The sequence below is a fragment of the Acipenser ruthenus genome, chromosome 21 (assembly GCF_902713425.1).
Source record: "Acipenser ruthenus chromosome 21, fAciRut3.2 maternal haplotype, whole genome shotgun sequence".
NCBI lineage: Eukaryota > Metazoa > Chordata > Actinopteri > Acipenseriformes > Acipenseridae > Acipenser > Acipenser ruthenus.
The window spans coordinates 22,696,806-22,709,377 of NC_081209.1; the positions used below are offsets into that span (position 1 = coordinate 22,696,806).

The window sequence follows — 12,572 nt, forward strand, 5'->3', positions numbered from 1 at the left end:
CTACAGTATCACAGACCATGGCAACAAATGGAGTTGGAACACGTATAGCACAGGGTCCTGACAGTGGTACTGTGAGGGCTTACCAGTGTGTATTGGTTCATTCCATTACCGTGTGGTACTATTCTGCCAGTAGTTCATTATTGTGTTTTTGCTACCATTTCCCATTGGAACAGGAAGCATTGCATTACCATTGAAGATTAGATTGTGATTGCTGATGCGTCACTGCTGTAGATCACCTCTTATTAACCTGTACCTGCTGTTCATTTCTGTTTTCAAATCCTCTTCATTGATGTTTTGCTTATGGCGAAAATGGTTCCAATGCAAAGTCTTTGACTTCACCAATTCCAGTTTGCAGTGCTTGGTGTCTTCATTCGCTGCCTTCTGTACCGCTGTCATTTTTCTAGTAATACAGTAAATCCAGGAATCTGTCGGTTTTCTTGTTGTATCTTTAAGTCTTTCTGCATGAAGTAACATGAAAAAAGACATATGGAAGCATACCCAAGACTGGGCCAGTGTAACACATCTGTAGTGTTTAGGAGTTATTTAAAGTGTCCACAAGTCCACATTGAAAACGTTTAGGGAAAATCTAAGTGACAGAACCTCAATCCATTACTAAATAGAGTATCTGATGATTCAACTCAAAACCAGAACCATGTTATGTTGTTTTTTCTTTAAAATACAGGTGTACTGTTTGTCATTTTACTGCTGAAACGACCTTTTGTGAAGTGTACTGACAAGCTTACAATCAGGTATGTATATTCCAAAGTTGGCATATTCATTCATTTTATGCTCAGGTATCAACAAAATGTGGATTTCTGTAAAAACCCCAAATACCATTGAATGGGCCCACACTGTGGAGTGAAGATGACACCAGTGTTAACAGCACACGTTTTTCAATTTGACATTAGCCTTTGCAGTAGCTGTTTTTTTCAGTTAGTTTGAAATAAAGTGATAAGGTGTTGGGGTGCCAGTAAATTAAAGATAAATAAATAAATAAAATAAAAAAACTATACACATGCTTAAACTTGGAAATATAAGAATTCTTATTAATTATAAGATAAATTAAAATATGAATAATCGTCAAAATCAGAATTGGTAATAAACGTCAAGGCTGTTATATTGTACCAATAGACTCCTTTTCATTCTGAAACACCTGAAAATATACATATGTTTATTTTAAGTTGTGTATCTTAAATGCCCTTCCAATGTTTTAGTCAAACACCTTTACAAACATCTTGTGTTCACTTTTTCCCCTCTCTTTAGTGGAAAATACATAGACTATAAAAATTTTGAGATTCATTAAATAGTATTTTTTTTTCTCTAAATGATTAAAAAAAATCCAAATATTCCTTTAATTTACACTGCGGGTGTATTGTATAAATATTGTATAAAATAAGGCAGTCTTTCCGTAGGATATCTGATACAAAATATCTGGGGAGAAAACTCTTTGAATTCCGAGGATGTTTTACAGTTAGTTCTCCTGTTTTTGAGACCTGGGAAGGTTACAATGTTACCCAAAAAGTTCATGGCTGGGATAATCACAGCTTCAGTGTGTATGCATACATTTTCCATTCCCTTAGGAGGAAACAGCTTATTCCTAATGACATCATCCCAAGTAATGGACAAAATATTAAAACATACGCATCTATTCTTACAGTGCAATAGAAAGGTGTCATTTAGTATTTTCATTATGAAAATAAAAGGTCTATACATCAATAAAATGTGTATGTATGGATATGACTCGTGTAAAACTGTAATGCTTTTAAAAGTCAGCTTTGGCTTTTTTTCTTCTTCAGTTTTTATAAATTCATAGAAAATATTAAACATCTAACAAAATAAATAAAATCAATAAAAGTCTAAATCATAAATGCTAATGATCAAGTTTGGAATGCTTAAAAAGCTCCTTCTTTTATACAATTAATTGCCCATCTTCGCAGACTGCACCCAACTGCTCCTTTGGGACTTGGGAGATGTGGTTCAGTAGACTTGTTTATGAGAAACAGTGAGAACAGAGAAGTTTAAAATGAAGAAGGAGTGTAGCACAAGTTTAGAAGTGTTTGCACCTTTAAAAAGTGCAAACCTAATTATGTGAACTTAACACGTACAGTATGTACACAGTACTCATGGCTTCTTTCAGTGTAATTTCTTCAAACTGTGTCGTCCTAGCCTTGTATCAGGCCACAGCAGTCCCATAAACAACAGTTTCCTCCATTCCTTCATCATTACTGTCTTGAAACCTGTTTCAGGACAACACTTGTTTCTGTCTGTTTGTTTTTCCACCTGGCATGCTTGCCCGGCGATACCGCGTCAGGTATACACAATAGGAATCCCATGTCACCTGAACCATAAAATCTTTAGGATTGTCACAGTCCGCAGGAACCAGTTGCAAACGCTGCTTTTGTTTTTGTTTTGTTTTTTAAAAACGTTTTTATGTAGTTAATGATAAGTCTATAGTTTTAAGGTACACCTAGTCTGGTCTCACTGTGATATTGCCATAACAGAAACAGTCTGTATCTTCATGAACAAGGGAGGTCTCAGGTGGCCACCCATCATGTTAATGATTGTGTCGTCGGAGGGGCCTGGTTGGTTATTCAGGTGGAGGTCGAAGACTCCGCAGCTTCTTTTCATCCAGTTCTTTCCAGTACTTGAAGTTGTTATCCAGGTGTTGCATTAGGTTGGGCAGGTCTGCAAATTCTAAACGACAAAACAAAGATATTTACTAACGAGAGCTGATGCCAAACAGTGATGTATTCAAAACTGAAATGTGAACTTAAAACTATTTATTATTATTGATGGCAGGTTCCGAAAAATATAGCGTTATACGTCCCCACGTGTTGCTACAACTGTTTAAATAATGTACCTGTAATTTTTATTTTAATTAACATCCTGGCAACTTTTTACAGTTACAACTTTAAAGTCTGTTTCAAAGCTCTTTTCAAAATGGCCGCTCTAGTGCACTGTGGTTTGAGATCTGTCCTCTAAATCAATGCAAGACAGATATTTAAATTAAAAAAAAAAAAAAAAAAAAAGAAACCACACACACAAAAAAAGTGCTCTAGCTTTTCTGTTCTGTACTACATCATGGATCATTGTTGCTGTGTTACCTGTTTGACAATGTGGGCAGTATAATCTTTACACTGTCAGTGCACTAGAGCAGAAATTTTTAAGAGCTTTAATTGTGCTCCTTGTGTCTGGTATAAAAACTAAAGTATCTACATATATCCTATTGCATTGTTAAGTTTTTAAATTGCAGTATTTAACTAAACTTAAGCATTATGTGTTTTCTCTTTCATATTTTCATTAGAGTGAAAACTGACAATTAACAAGGATCATTATATAGCATAGGGAGTGAACAGTGGAGCGTAGTAAAAGGATGCTTCTGTAACCAAAACATTTTATTAAGGGCAACACACATTTGGTATACTGCAGAACAGCAGTGCATTATTTACTTAGTCACATGGTCATAAAGCTCAGCACTGAAAGGGGGCTGGTATCAGCAGGAAAGAAACGTCCGCATTTTAGCCAAGAGCATATTACAAAAAGAGAACATTCCAGTGAAGCTCCACTGTGTTGTTGCTTTTAGTCTCAATCGCACTGTAGTTTTTCTTTCTCCGCTGACGCATTTATACAGTCAGTTGCTTTTCTTTGGTAGCGTATCCAGTCCTGATGACTTGCTTGACCATTAAGCTGTGACACTCTGTGATCTATATTGGAAAACTACAGTACTGTAGAACGACTTCTATTCATATAAATAAATATGAAGCACACTTTTGTGCACAGGCATACATTCTTTGCTACACATTTATAGATGCATATATAGTCTACTCGCCATCATTTGTCATGCCTTGCTTACTGCCCATCTTACAGAAAATAAATAAATTTCCTCCAATTCCTCCTGATTAGCACAAAACCAAAAATGTGAAAGAGTAGCATATTGAAAAGGAGCATTTTAGAATTGTTAACAGATGAAAAGCCATATCCATATTCAGAAACAACTCTTGAATGTTATTATCACTTGTGTGCTTTCGAATAGGAAAAAAAACAAACATTTGGCACACTCAAATGAGCCTCAATTGTTGTTTCTGAATATGATTGGTAATTCGTAATTACAGAGTATATGAAATATAAAAATAAAAACATATTGTACTTACCGTCCCAAGCATCAAACATGTCTGTTATGAAGTAATCAATGAAGGATATCTGTGATTTGGGGATGCTGCATGTGTTTCTGTCAAAAACAGGCATTACCACAGGGAGGCCAAGCCTTTTTTCTTCATCAGTCTGCACAGTGAAAATGACATGACAAATATTATTATTATTATTATTATTATTATTATTATTATTATTATTATTATTATTATTATTACCCTGAAAAACATCCTAACACGTGACGGGAGATCTACCAAACCTTTGCAACTACAGAACTACACATCTTCCAACCAAACCCAGCTCTGATCCTTCTTTGAAGGTCCTCCAAACTGTCCACTTGTATTACAGTAGGTTTGGCTTAGCCATTTCTCACTGGGAGGCTGAGCTAGATGTTCCAAGCAATAAACAATCAGCAAGATACACCCTCAACACATCTATCGATTACTGCTAACATCTAGTTAGTTAGCACTAATCATCATTAAAGCTATATATTTAAATGCGATTCATAGCATTCTGCATTAAAACCTTGTTTATAATCCCTTGAAATGATGGCTTGCTTACCTGTGCAAAGTATTCTTCTGAAATGCGCCCTGCCCACTCAATACACAGCTCTAGTGGTCTACAGGGATTGGAGATGTCGGCACACTTTATTAACATGCGTTTGACGAGAATACGGTTTTCAGGCGATGTCAAGATGCTTTTGACAGAATCGGCATCCCCATTTGCCTATACAGAGAAAGACAGTTTATATAGGTTTGGGGCAAATTAAATACTGTATTAATTGTCATCCTTACATACTGGAAATCTAAGAGTATTAGGCTAATACACAAAAGATAATGTATTGAGGTGGTCTTGCAAGTATGTACTGTACAGTGTTTGAAAAAAAAAACCTATACATCATTTATATAATTTACTCTATACTGTCTAATACATAACACATACATATTCTTCTATAGGGTGATGTTCTGTCTTTCATTATAAAGATGCCCAGGTCCTTTAAAATCCCAGGGCCCTGCATTCCTCATTCTCATGTGAAACTTGGTGGCTGCCTGTTAGATACCTGCGCTGAGTAGCAGTCCCCAGTACCCATCACTGAACACTGGAGTTATTTATAATCACTGTATCAGGATTCCCTTTTTAACTGAATGTTGTATTTAGTAGATTTCGCTTCAGTAAGGACGCATCCTATATACACGTGGATATGTTAGGATCCCAAGTAATAATATGAGCTTGATGTTCATATTGGATCATTTAAATGGTCTATTATAATTATCCACAATGAACTTCAAGCCCAAGGGGTCGTATTTGTATTTGGGATCCTAACACATATACAGTATCTAACTCTGGCACGTTGTTACTAGAATGCATCAGGATTTCTTTTAATGAAAGGAGCTATACAAAATAAATATATTAAAGTTATTATTATTATTATAGAACTAAATTAAAATGAAACACCATAGGATCCTTTTATTTTAGAGTATAGAAACAAAATCAGCTAAGTGATGAATTTAAACTTTTTTTTTTTTTTATTATTACATCAAATTCACCAGCCAGATTATATTTAATTAACTGGGTCGATTTACCTTTACAACACTGATATTATTATTATTATTATTATTATTTATTTCTTAGCAGACGCCCTTATCCAGGGCGACTTACAATGGTTACAAGATATCACATTATTTTTACATACAATTACCCATTTATACAGTTGGGTTTTTACTGGAGCAATCTAGGTAAAGTACCTTGCTCAAGGGTACAGCAGCAGTGTCCCCACCGGGGATTGAACCCACGACCCTCCGGTCAAGAGTCCAGAGCCCTAACCACTACTCCACACTGCTGCCACACTGATAAGATAATAAGACCCACTAGTTAGTAAAAGGACTTGTAAGTCAAGTGGAGTAAAATACATCCTATTTATAAACTTAAACTTCTCCATTTGTATTGTCAGTTTTTGGAAAGATCAGAAGAGCCCAATTGAACAGTGGAATATTAAATGCTGCTGTGTTTTTAAATGGGGCGTTTCAAAACATTACACATGTTGGATTTAGATACAGATACCGCGTTTTGTGGTGCTTATGATCAAGTCTTAAATTGCATTTGTTTTAAGGACAGGCTGAAGGGCTATACAGAACTTCCAGTATTCTGTGTTTCACTTGACCTTGCTTACCCCATTTTCTTCCAGTGCTGCCAAAGGCTTGTTAATGCTGTTCACAAATTTGTTGACGTGCTCAAAGTGCTTTGTCATTTCAGTTGCCAGAACCATGTCGATGATGGCTTGCCGGAGTGTTCGATATTCATTTCTATATATATATATAAAAAAAATAAAGAATGATGTCACTGTTCACCTCTTTTAATGGGGGTGTTTCAGCAGGTAAGAAAAGCTCCATTGTGTGCATTCTGTGGTCAAAGGGAGTCCTTCCATGTTAAAGATACCGGTACAAGATTAAACATTAAACGCATATTAGAGATTTTCACATGATCATTAAAAAAAAGGATGCACTGTTTTTTTTTTTTTAAATCCACTGATATGAATGCAAACTCTTATGGTCAAGTGACTTTGTATTGTGCTGATATTCTATAGATTCTGCATATACTGTATCATATAAAGCAAACACACACACATGCATATATATAGTATTTTACTCCAGTATACCAGGAAGTGGGGGGATATTCAGAATTGGGAACTTGCCTCTCCATGTTTTTAAATATATTACACTTTTCGTCTCGTGTGGTGAGTTGGAAAGCCAGCGCTGCATGGTGGCTCTCTAACACAGCTGTATCATTATAGAGAATCGCCAGCTCACTTCCTGCATTGCACAGGAAGGAGTTTGTCCTTCCGGGGTGGTCCACGTCATGGACAGTGGCAGCGATGAGGGCGGCTACTTCATCAATCTGGTCAAGACTTTGCTGCAGAATAAAAAAGTTTGGATAGGGTTGTTAAAGATCTATTATAAGCCAACTGGAACAAAAGCAGACAACAGAGTTACAGAGTCGCAACAGCAACAACCATCTGCAGGTGGCCAACATACAGCATACACGTTTCTGTTGGTATTTAAACACAAGTTAATAAATAAATAATGATAGAGGAAATCTGTGCAGCCCTCACTAGGGGCAGCGCAGTCAATGTCTGAAAGTATTTCTTAGCTGTGTCTGTTCCTGTCAGATGTCTTTCATGTGACCCCACAGACTTGTAAGGAAAGTGATATTTAATCCAGGCCTTTCTGACAAAAAACACACACACATATTATTATATATATATACGTATATACACACACACACACACACACACTTTTGGAAATGGGAAAAGCGAAATCCACACGATAAAGTACGTCTTGTGCAGTATTTGGTTTATTTGAATGTTCATAATGGGTCTCAAATGTTCTTTAGTGTGCAAAACATATATTTCTTTATTCTTACCTTTACCCTTTCTTTGCCAAGGAAATAGGCTGTTGCATGCAGTACATCGGCTGAGTGCGTGGAGTTGTGATAGGAGTTTGTTTGATGATAATTTGCTTCGATCACTTGTAGCCAAGACCTTAAAGTTACTTCAGAGCAGTTTAAGAATTCACAGACTCCAAAGCGAGAAAATACTTTGAGACCAAGATAAACCAAAGGCCTAAATGAAACAATAAAAAGGTAATGTATTACAGAATTTAAATAAATAAAGAAACACTACTCCCTACCCTACTTCATTTACACTTCAGCAAAGTAAGGATTGCTTTATTATGTTTTCATGTCGGACTTCAAGGCGTCTTTGACTCACACTAAATAGGTAAATTGTGTTTGTGAAGACAGTTACTCAAAACTGGAAGAGTATTTAATCAAACTTAACCTTTGTCCTTATCAACTCAGTACGGTGTAACATGGAAGTCATACTTGCTTTTATTGTTTTTGGATATGCAAATATTTAAAATACAACTCTATAAATAAAGTGCTGCATCCTGGTGCTATTGGTCACATGGTCTGATTGCGTGAGTTTGAACTACAACACATGATGCCGGTACCAGGATGCAGCAGGAACGTTTCATCTATAGCGTTATCCTTGAAACATCTGCATATTGACTTTGAAACCTTTTTTTAATTCTGAAGCCAATACAGGGCAGTAAAAGGCACCTGGATTGTAATGTTGGTATTTAAAGCAACCATGTGAATATTCGACAAATTCAGGACTTGTGGTCGGTAAAAAAAGCATTTTCCAATTGTAAAAGCACACAGCTAAAACACTAACCTTTTGATTGTTGCACCCTCCAGCTTACAAATATCAAAGTCCCAGGAGTCTTCATTTTCCATGGTCTGGGCTACGCGGGGTGGGATGTCATTGAGAGACAGTGGAGTGATCAGATGACTGGGGATATGATGGGGATCTGGAGAAAGGAACATAGTTTATCTCTTTTTCTTCGTACGTTTTGTCAATTTTACTTGAAATTTTGATTTGACCATACATATCAATTTCTGTGGTATTTCTGCCTCCCACAGATTTTAATTTAGAAAAGAAACTAGTGGCAAAAATAAAAACAATGGTTGTATAACTGTTTCGTAGATGTAAAATGTTTTCATAGCACTCAAATTGCTTGACTTAATAGTAAATCTGCACACTTGAAACATTTGTACAGCCAGTTTATACTTACGTTTTGTAGCTAAGAGGTATTCATTCCCTGATAACCTCCGCAAACCATCCTGCACAAAAAACAAAAAAAAATTGTCATTACATTTTCAGTAAAAATATCCTTACAAGAATTCCTACAAAAACACACGTTGTAAGGCATGCGTGTCCAAACCAATGTATTGATAATATACTGAAATGTACAAAATGAGCAGAGAATTAAACCAGTGATTAAACTAAAATTAAACACAATTACTTCAAGTATACATGATAGTTTAACAAGTTTACTGCATCTTCTGGAAAATTGGGGGTGGAAATTTGCAGGAATATATGTTTTCCAGAATGGACCACGGTCATCACTCGTTTCCTATAGTAATTTATGCAGTCTTGGATACAGAAGCAACGGCCAACCAAGCGTCTTTATAGGATGCATGCATTTAAAATGTTCCCATAGCAACATTGTACATTAAACATCAGTATATCTGTATCATGCACACCTACAGTGTTAAAGCAGGCCATGTTACAGTAGTTTTAAGCTGGCTGAGTGGAACATTAGTAACGTTTCCGGTGTGTATATTACGAAAAGCCCTGTTTACTTGTATAGTGAGAAAGGAAGAAAAAGTATTATCTCCTTTTGCTAATAGCTACATTAATACATTAATACATAAATGAAACATGAGCCACCCAAACAAACTTTGTATCTCATTGATATTTTCTGTGATGGTTTAATTTTTATTATTATTATTTTTAATTTCTTAATAAATTAGAGAACAAACCTTTGTTACTTTTTCTTTTCTAGATAAAGTAAACCTTACAGAAATACTTCATCCATAGATCACTGGGGTGATAAATTAATTCTCTGTAATTGACTGACCCCAATACGCAGATGCCGCTATAGTTCTGGTTTCAACTTTGTTTCCATTAATGATTTTCAACCATTAATATCTCGGCAATGGTAAGGGTAGCGTGGTGTCCTTTGGAACAAACACTCTGTCTCTATAAATCTCTAAACTTTCAATGGGATTATTAGTATAAAAGGAGTCAAAACGTTAAAATTCCTGTGTGCAATACGAATGATATCACTTTTTCAGCAGACGTGGAGAAAAAAAATACTACGCCACAGCTAAGGTGCTCTGGTCTCTGCTGACAATTTCCTGTGGTGGTTAGAATTTGATAGGATTTGTAGTTTAAGTTCTTTTTATTTTTAATGTCAGTTTTTCTGTCGTATGTACATTTTGAGTGTTTGAGAGTTAGTGGTTTTCCATCAGGTCTGCTCAGAAAGACGGCTTCCCTTATCACTGAATGCTACCATGCCCATCACATCTCAGTATCTCTGCTAAAAGTCTAACCTGGATGCAGCCGAGTTATGGGTGGTATGGCATTTTTGTGGTTTCAAGTTGAAGTTAATTTAATTGTCATTTTTTTGTAAGGAATTTCCTGACTTTTTTGTGGCTTCAAGCTTAAACCATAACTATTGTTTTTTAGTTTATTACACACACTCAATTAACAAACCACTTCCGTTCAAACCACAAGTGATTTCAAACCCAATAAGCGATCAAAACACATACTGCAGGTTAATCCATAAAAGAACAGCTTTACAATCATTTACATTGTTGATCGTACTTGGGAAGTGCATATTTGTATAAGTGTGTTTTTACATCTTTCCAATATAAAAGAGGCATCTAGGATTGAAAGGGACCCTTCTAATTTGAAAGATTTATTTTCTTCTTTCCAGATCTACTGTAGTAAAATATATTGGATAATAAATTACAATAATTTATCCATTGTTTCCACAACATAAAAGGCTACATCAACATGCATTTCATCAATACTTTCCAGACGTGAACACTCCAGTATGATCAAGGCACTGTTCCTGGTAAGCTGCCATTTGATGTAGCTGTTGTTCTGACTGTATTGTAATCCTGCTTCTAAGAACAATTCAATTAGACTGAAAGGATTTCTCCTGGGTTTTGTTTGTGCACCTCGCATACAGTAAGTATGACTCGTTCTACTGCCAGACAGACACTTCTGTTTAACTTTGCGAGCTATCGTTCTGAGGCAACACTGCTGGGTGTAGATTTCATTTACCGGGAAAAGAAAATTCCCCTTTCAAACCCTTTTGGGTCCAAGCTATTTCTGCCTGTTTTTTTTTTTAAACTTTTCTTAGACCTGTGTCAATAACTCTAATTATAAAGGTTACAGGCACATGTCATACATGAAATCAATGTGCACACACTAGGCTTTCATAAAAAAAGTTAAATAATCTGAGACACCCTGTTTCATGGGCGTCCGGAGATAGGCGCAAGGAGGGCACTTGACCACCCCCTGGAATCTGAATTTACAGAAAAATCCCTAATGGAGGCACATTTACAGTATTGTTTTTTAATCGGATTTTAGCTTAAGTCTGCGTTGTTAGAGTAAATGAGGCTTAGAAGAATTATTATGCAATCCAAAACCACGTTACCCAACTACTTTTAAACACCTTGCCCCCCCCCCCCCCCCCAAGAGTTAATTCTGTGGACACCCATGCCCTGTTTAGTACAGATAACAAAAAACACAGAAAAAGAGATGCTTTTTAGACAAACACATTATTTGTTGTTTATAAAATGTATTTTAGCATGGCCAGCTCAAATCTGACAGTGTACAATGAAACTTCGACATGTAGGGAACATGGAATTTTTTGTTTTAACAAATTGGTTAATAAATAAAGAAATTATGGCCATATATACAAATGGTACCAAAAAGCAACCAAAAAACCAAACAAAACATGCAAACTAAAAACAAATAACAAAAAAAAAACGCATTTAAAATGTTTCGTGCCAAGGACATGATCATGTGGTGTGAGATGGAGATATTTACTATGTCTTCAAAGCCATTCAATGTGGCAACCATGGCAACCTAATCCTAACAGCGGGCATCTGGTCCACAAAAACTCTCAAAATGGAAATACAAATATATACAGTACTGTGCAAAAGTTTCAGTTTCAGTTAATGATTGTGTTTCAACCTACATATTGAATTGATGATCATTAGCACCTGTTTGGTATAATTGTTTAATCATACACCTGACTATATGCCTACAAAATCCCTGACTTTGTGCAAGTGTACCTAGAAGAATTGATGCTGTTTTGAAGGCAAAGGGTGGTGTAGATTTTTCTTCTGTTCACTCACTTTGCATTTTGTTAATTGATAAATATAAACTATTAACATGTCTATTTTTGAAAGCATTCTTACTTTACAGCATTTTTTCACACCTGCCTAAAACTTTTGCACAGTACTGTATGTATCAGAAAATAGGTCCTTGTGCCTTCGATGTTGCCATTTCTCTTTTTTTGTAAAGATTTTGTGTGAAAATGTTTGTTTACTGCACCAAGGTAGGTCTGTCATACAATGCAGCAACAGCACTGCAAAACACTTTTCACGGCTGTCTACTGAGGTCCAATGCCGGAAATATACGAATAGGACATTGTTGTGAAGCCACAAGTCCCCTCTTTTGAACTGTGCTGTGCAAGCAGGGTTGTCTCTTACAGTGCCTGAGTAAAAAGAGATGGGAATCTAACACACATGACATGCTAACCCCTATAGCCAAATTAGGATAATTCTTTATTCACACATAGAAACCAGGGGATGTTTTTGAACAAACACAAGAAAATGCATTTTCATATTCCGTACGCAATGACCGTGTTTACATCTGAGCCCGACGGTCTTGTAAAAAGACATTTTTGAAAGTTAAGAGTGCCCATATAATGATTAACAGACTATTCAACAAAATGAGCGATTAAAACTGAAAAGCACAGACACAATTTGTGTTTAAAAAG

General features: G+C 36.0%; 1 protein-coding gene across 4 annotated transcripts in view; it reads right to left on the minus strand.

The window, feature by feature from the left end:
• Positions 1–1,019: 1,019 nt before the first annotated feature.
• The window catches only part of LOC117428468 (high affinity cAMP-specific and IBMX-insensitive 3',5'-cyclic phosphodiesterase 8A-like), a 71,669-nt gene continuing 60,116 nt past the window's right edge, over positions 1,020–12,572 (minus strand). For all 4 annotated transcript variants that reach the window (XM_058995078.1, XM_058995077.1, XM_058995075.1 and 1 more), the window contains 8 exons: positions 8,781–8,829; positions 8,381–8,516; positions 7,570–7,768; positions 6,842–7,059; positions 6,320–6,452; positions 4,711–4,875; positions 4,152–4,281; positions 1,020–2,694 (listed from right to left, as the gene is read on the minus strand). In XM_058995078.1, coding sequence (XP_058851061.1) covers positions 2,588–2,694; positions 4,152–4,281; positions 4,711–4,875; positions 6,320–6,452; positions 6,842–7,059; positions 7,570–7,768; positions 8,381–8,516; positions 8,781–8,829 — 1,137 coding nt within the window. In that variant the 3' untranslated portion in view covers positions 1,020–2,587. The remainder of the gene's footprint in view (positions 2,695–4,151; positions 4,282–4,710; positions 4,876–6,319; positions 6,453–6,841; positions 7,060–7,569; positions 7,769–8,380; positions 8,517–8,780; positions 8,830–12,572) is intronic.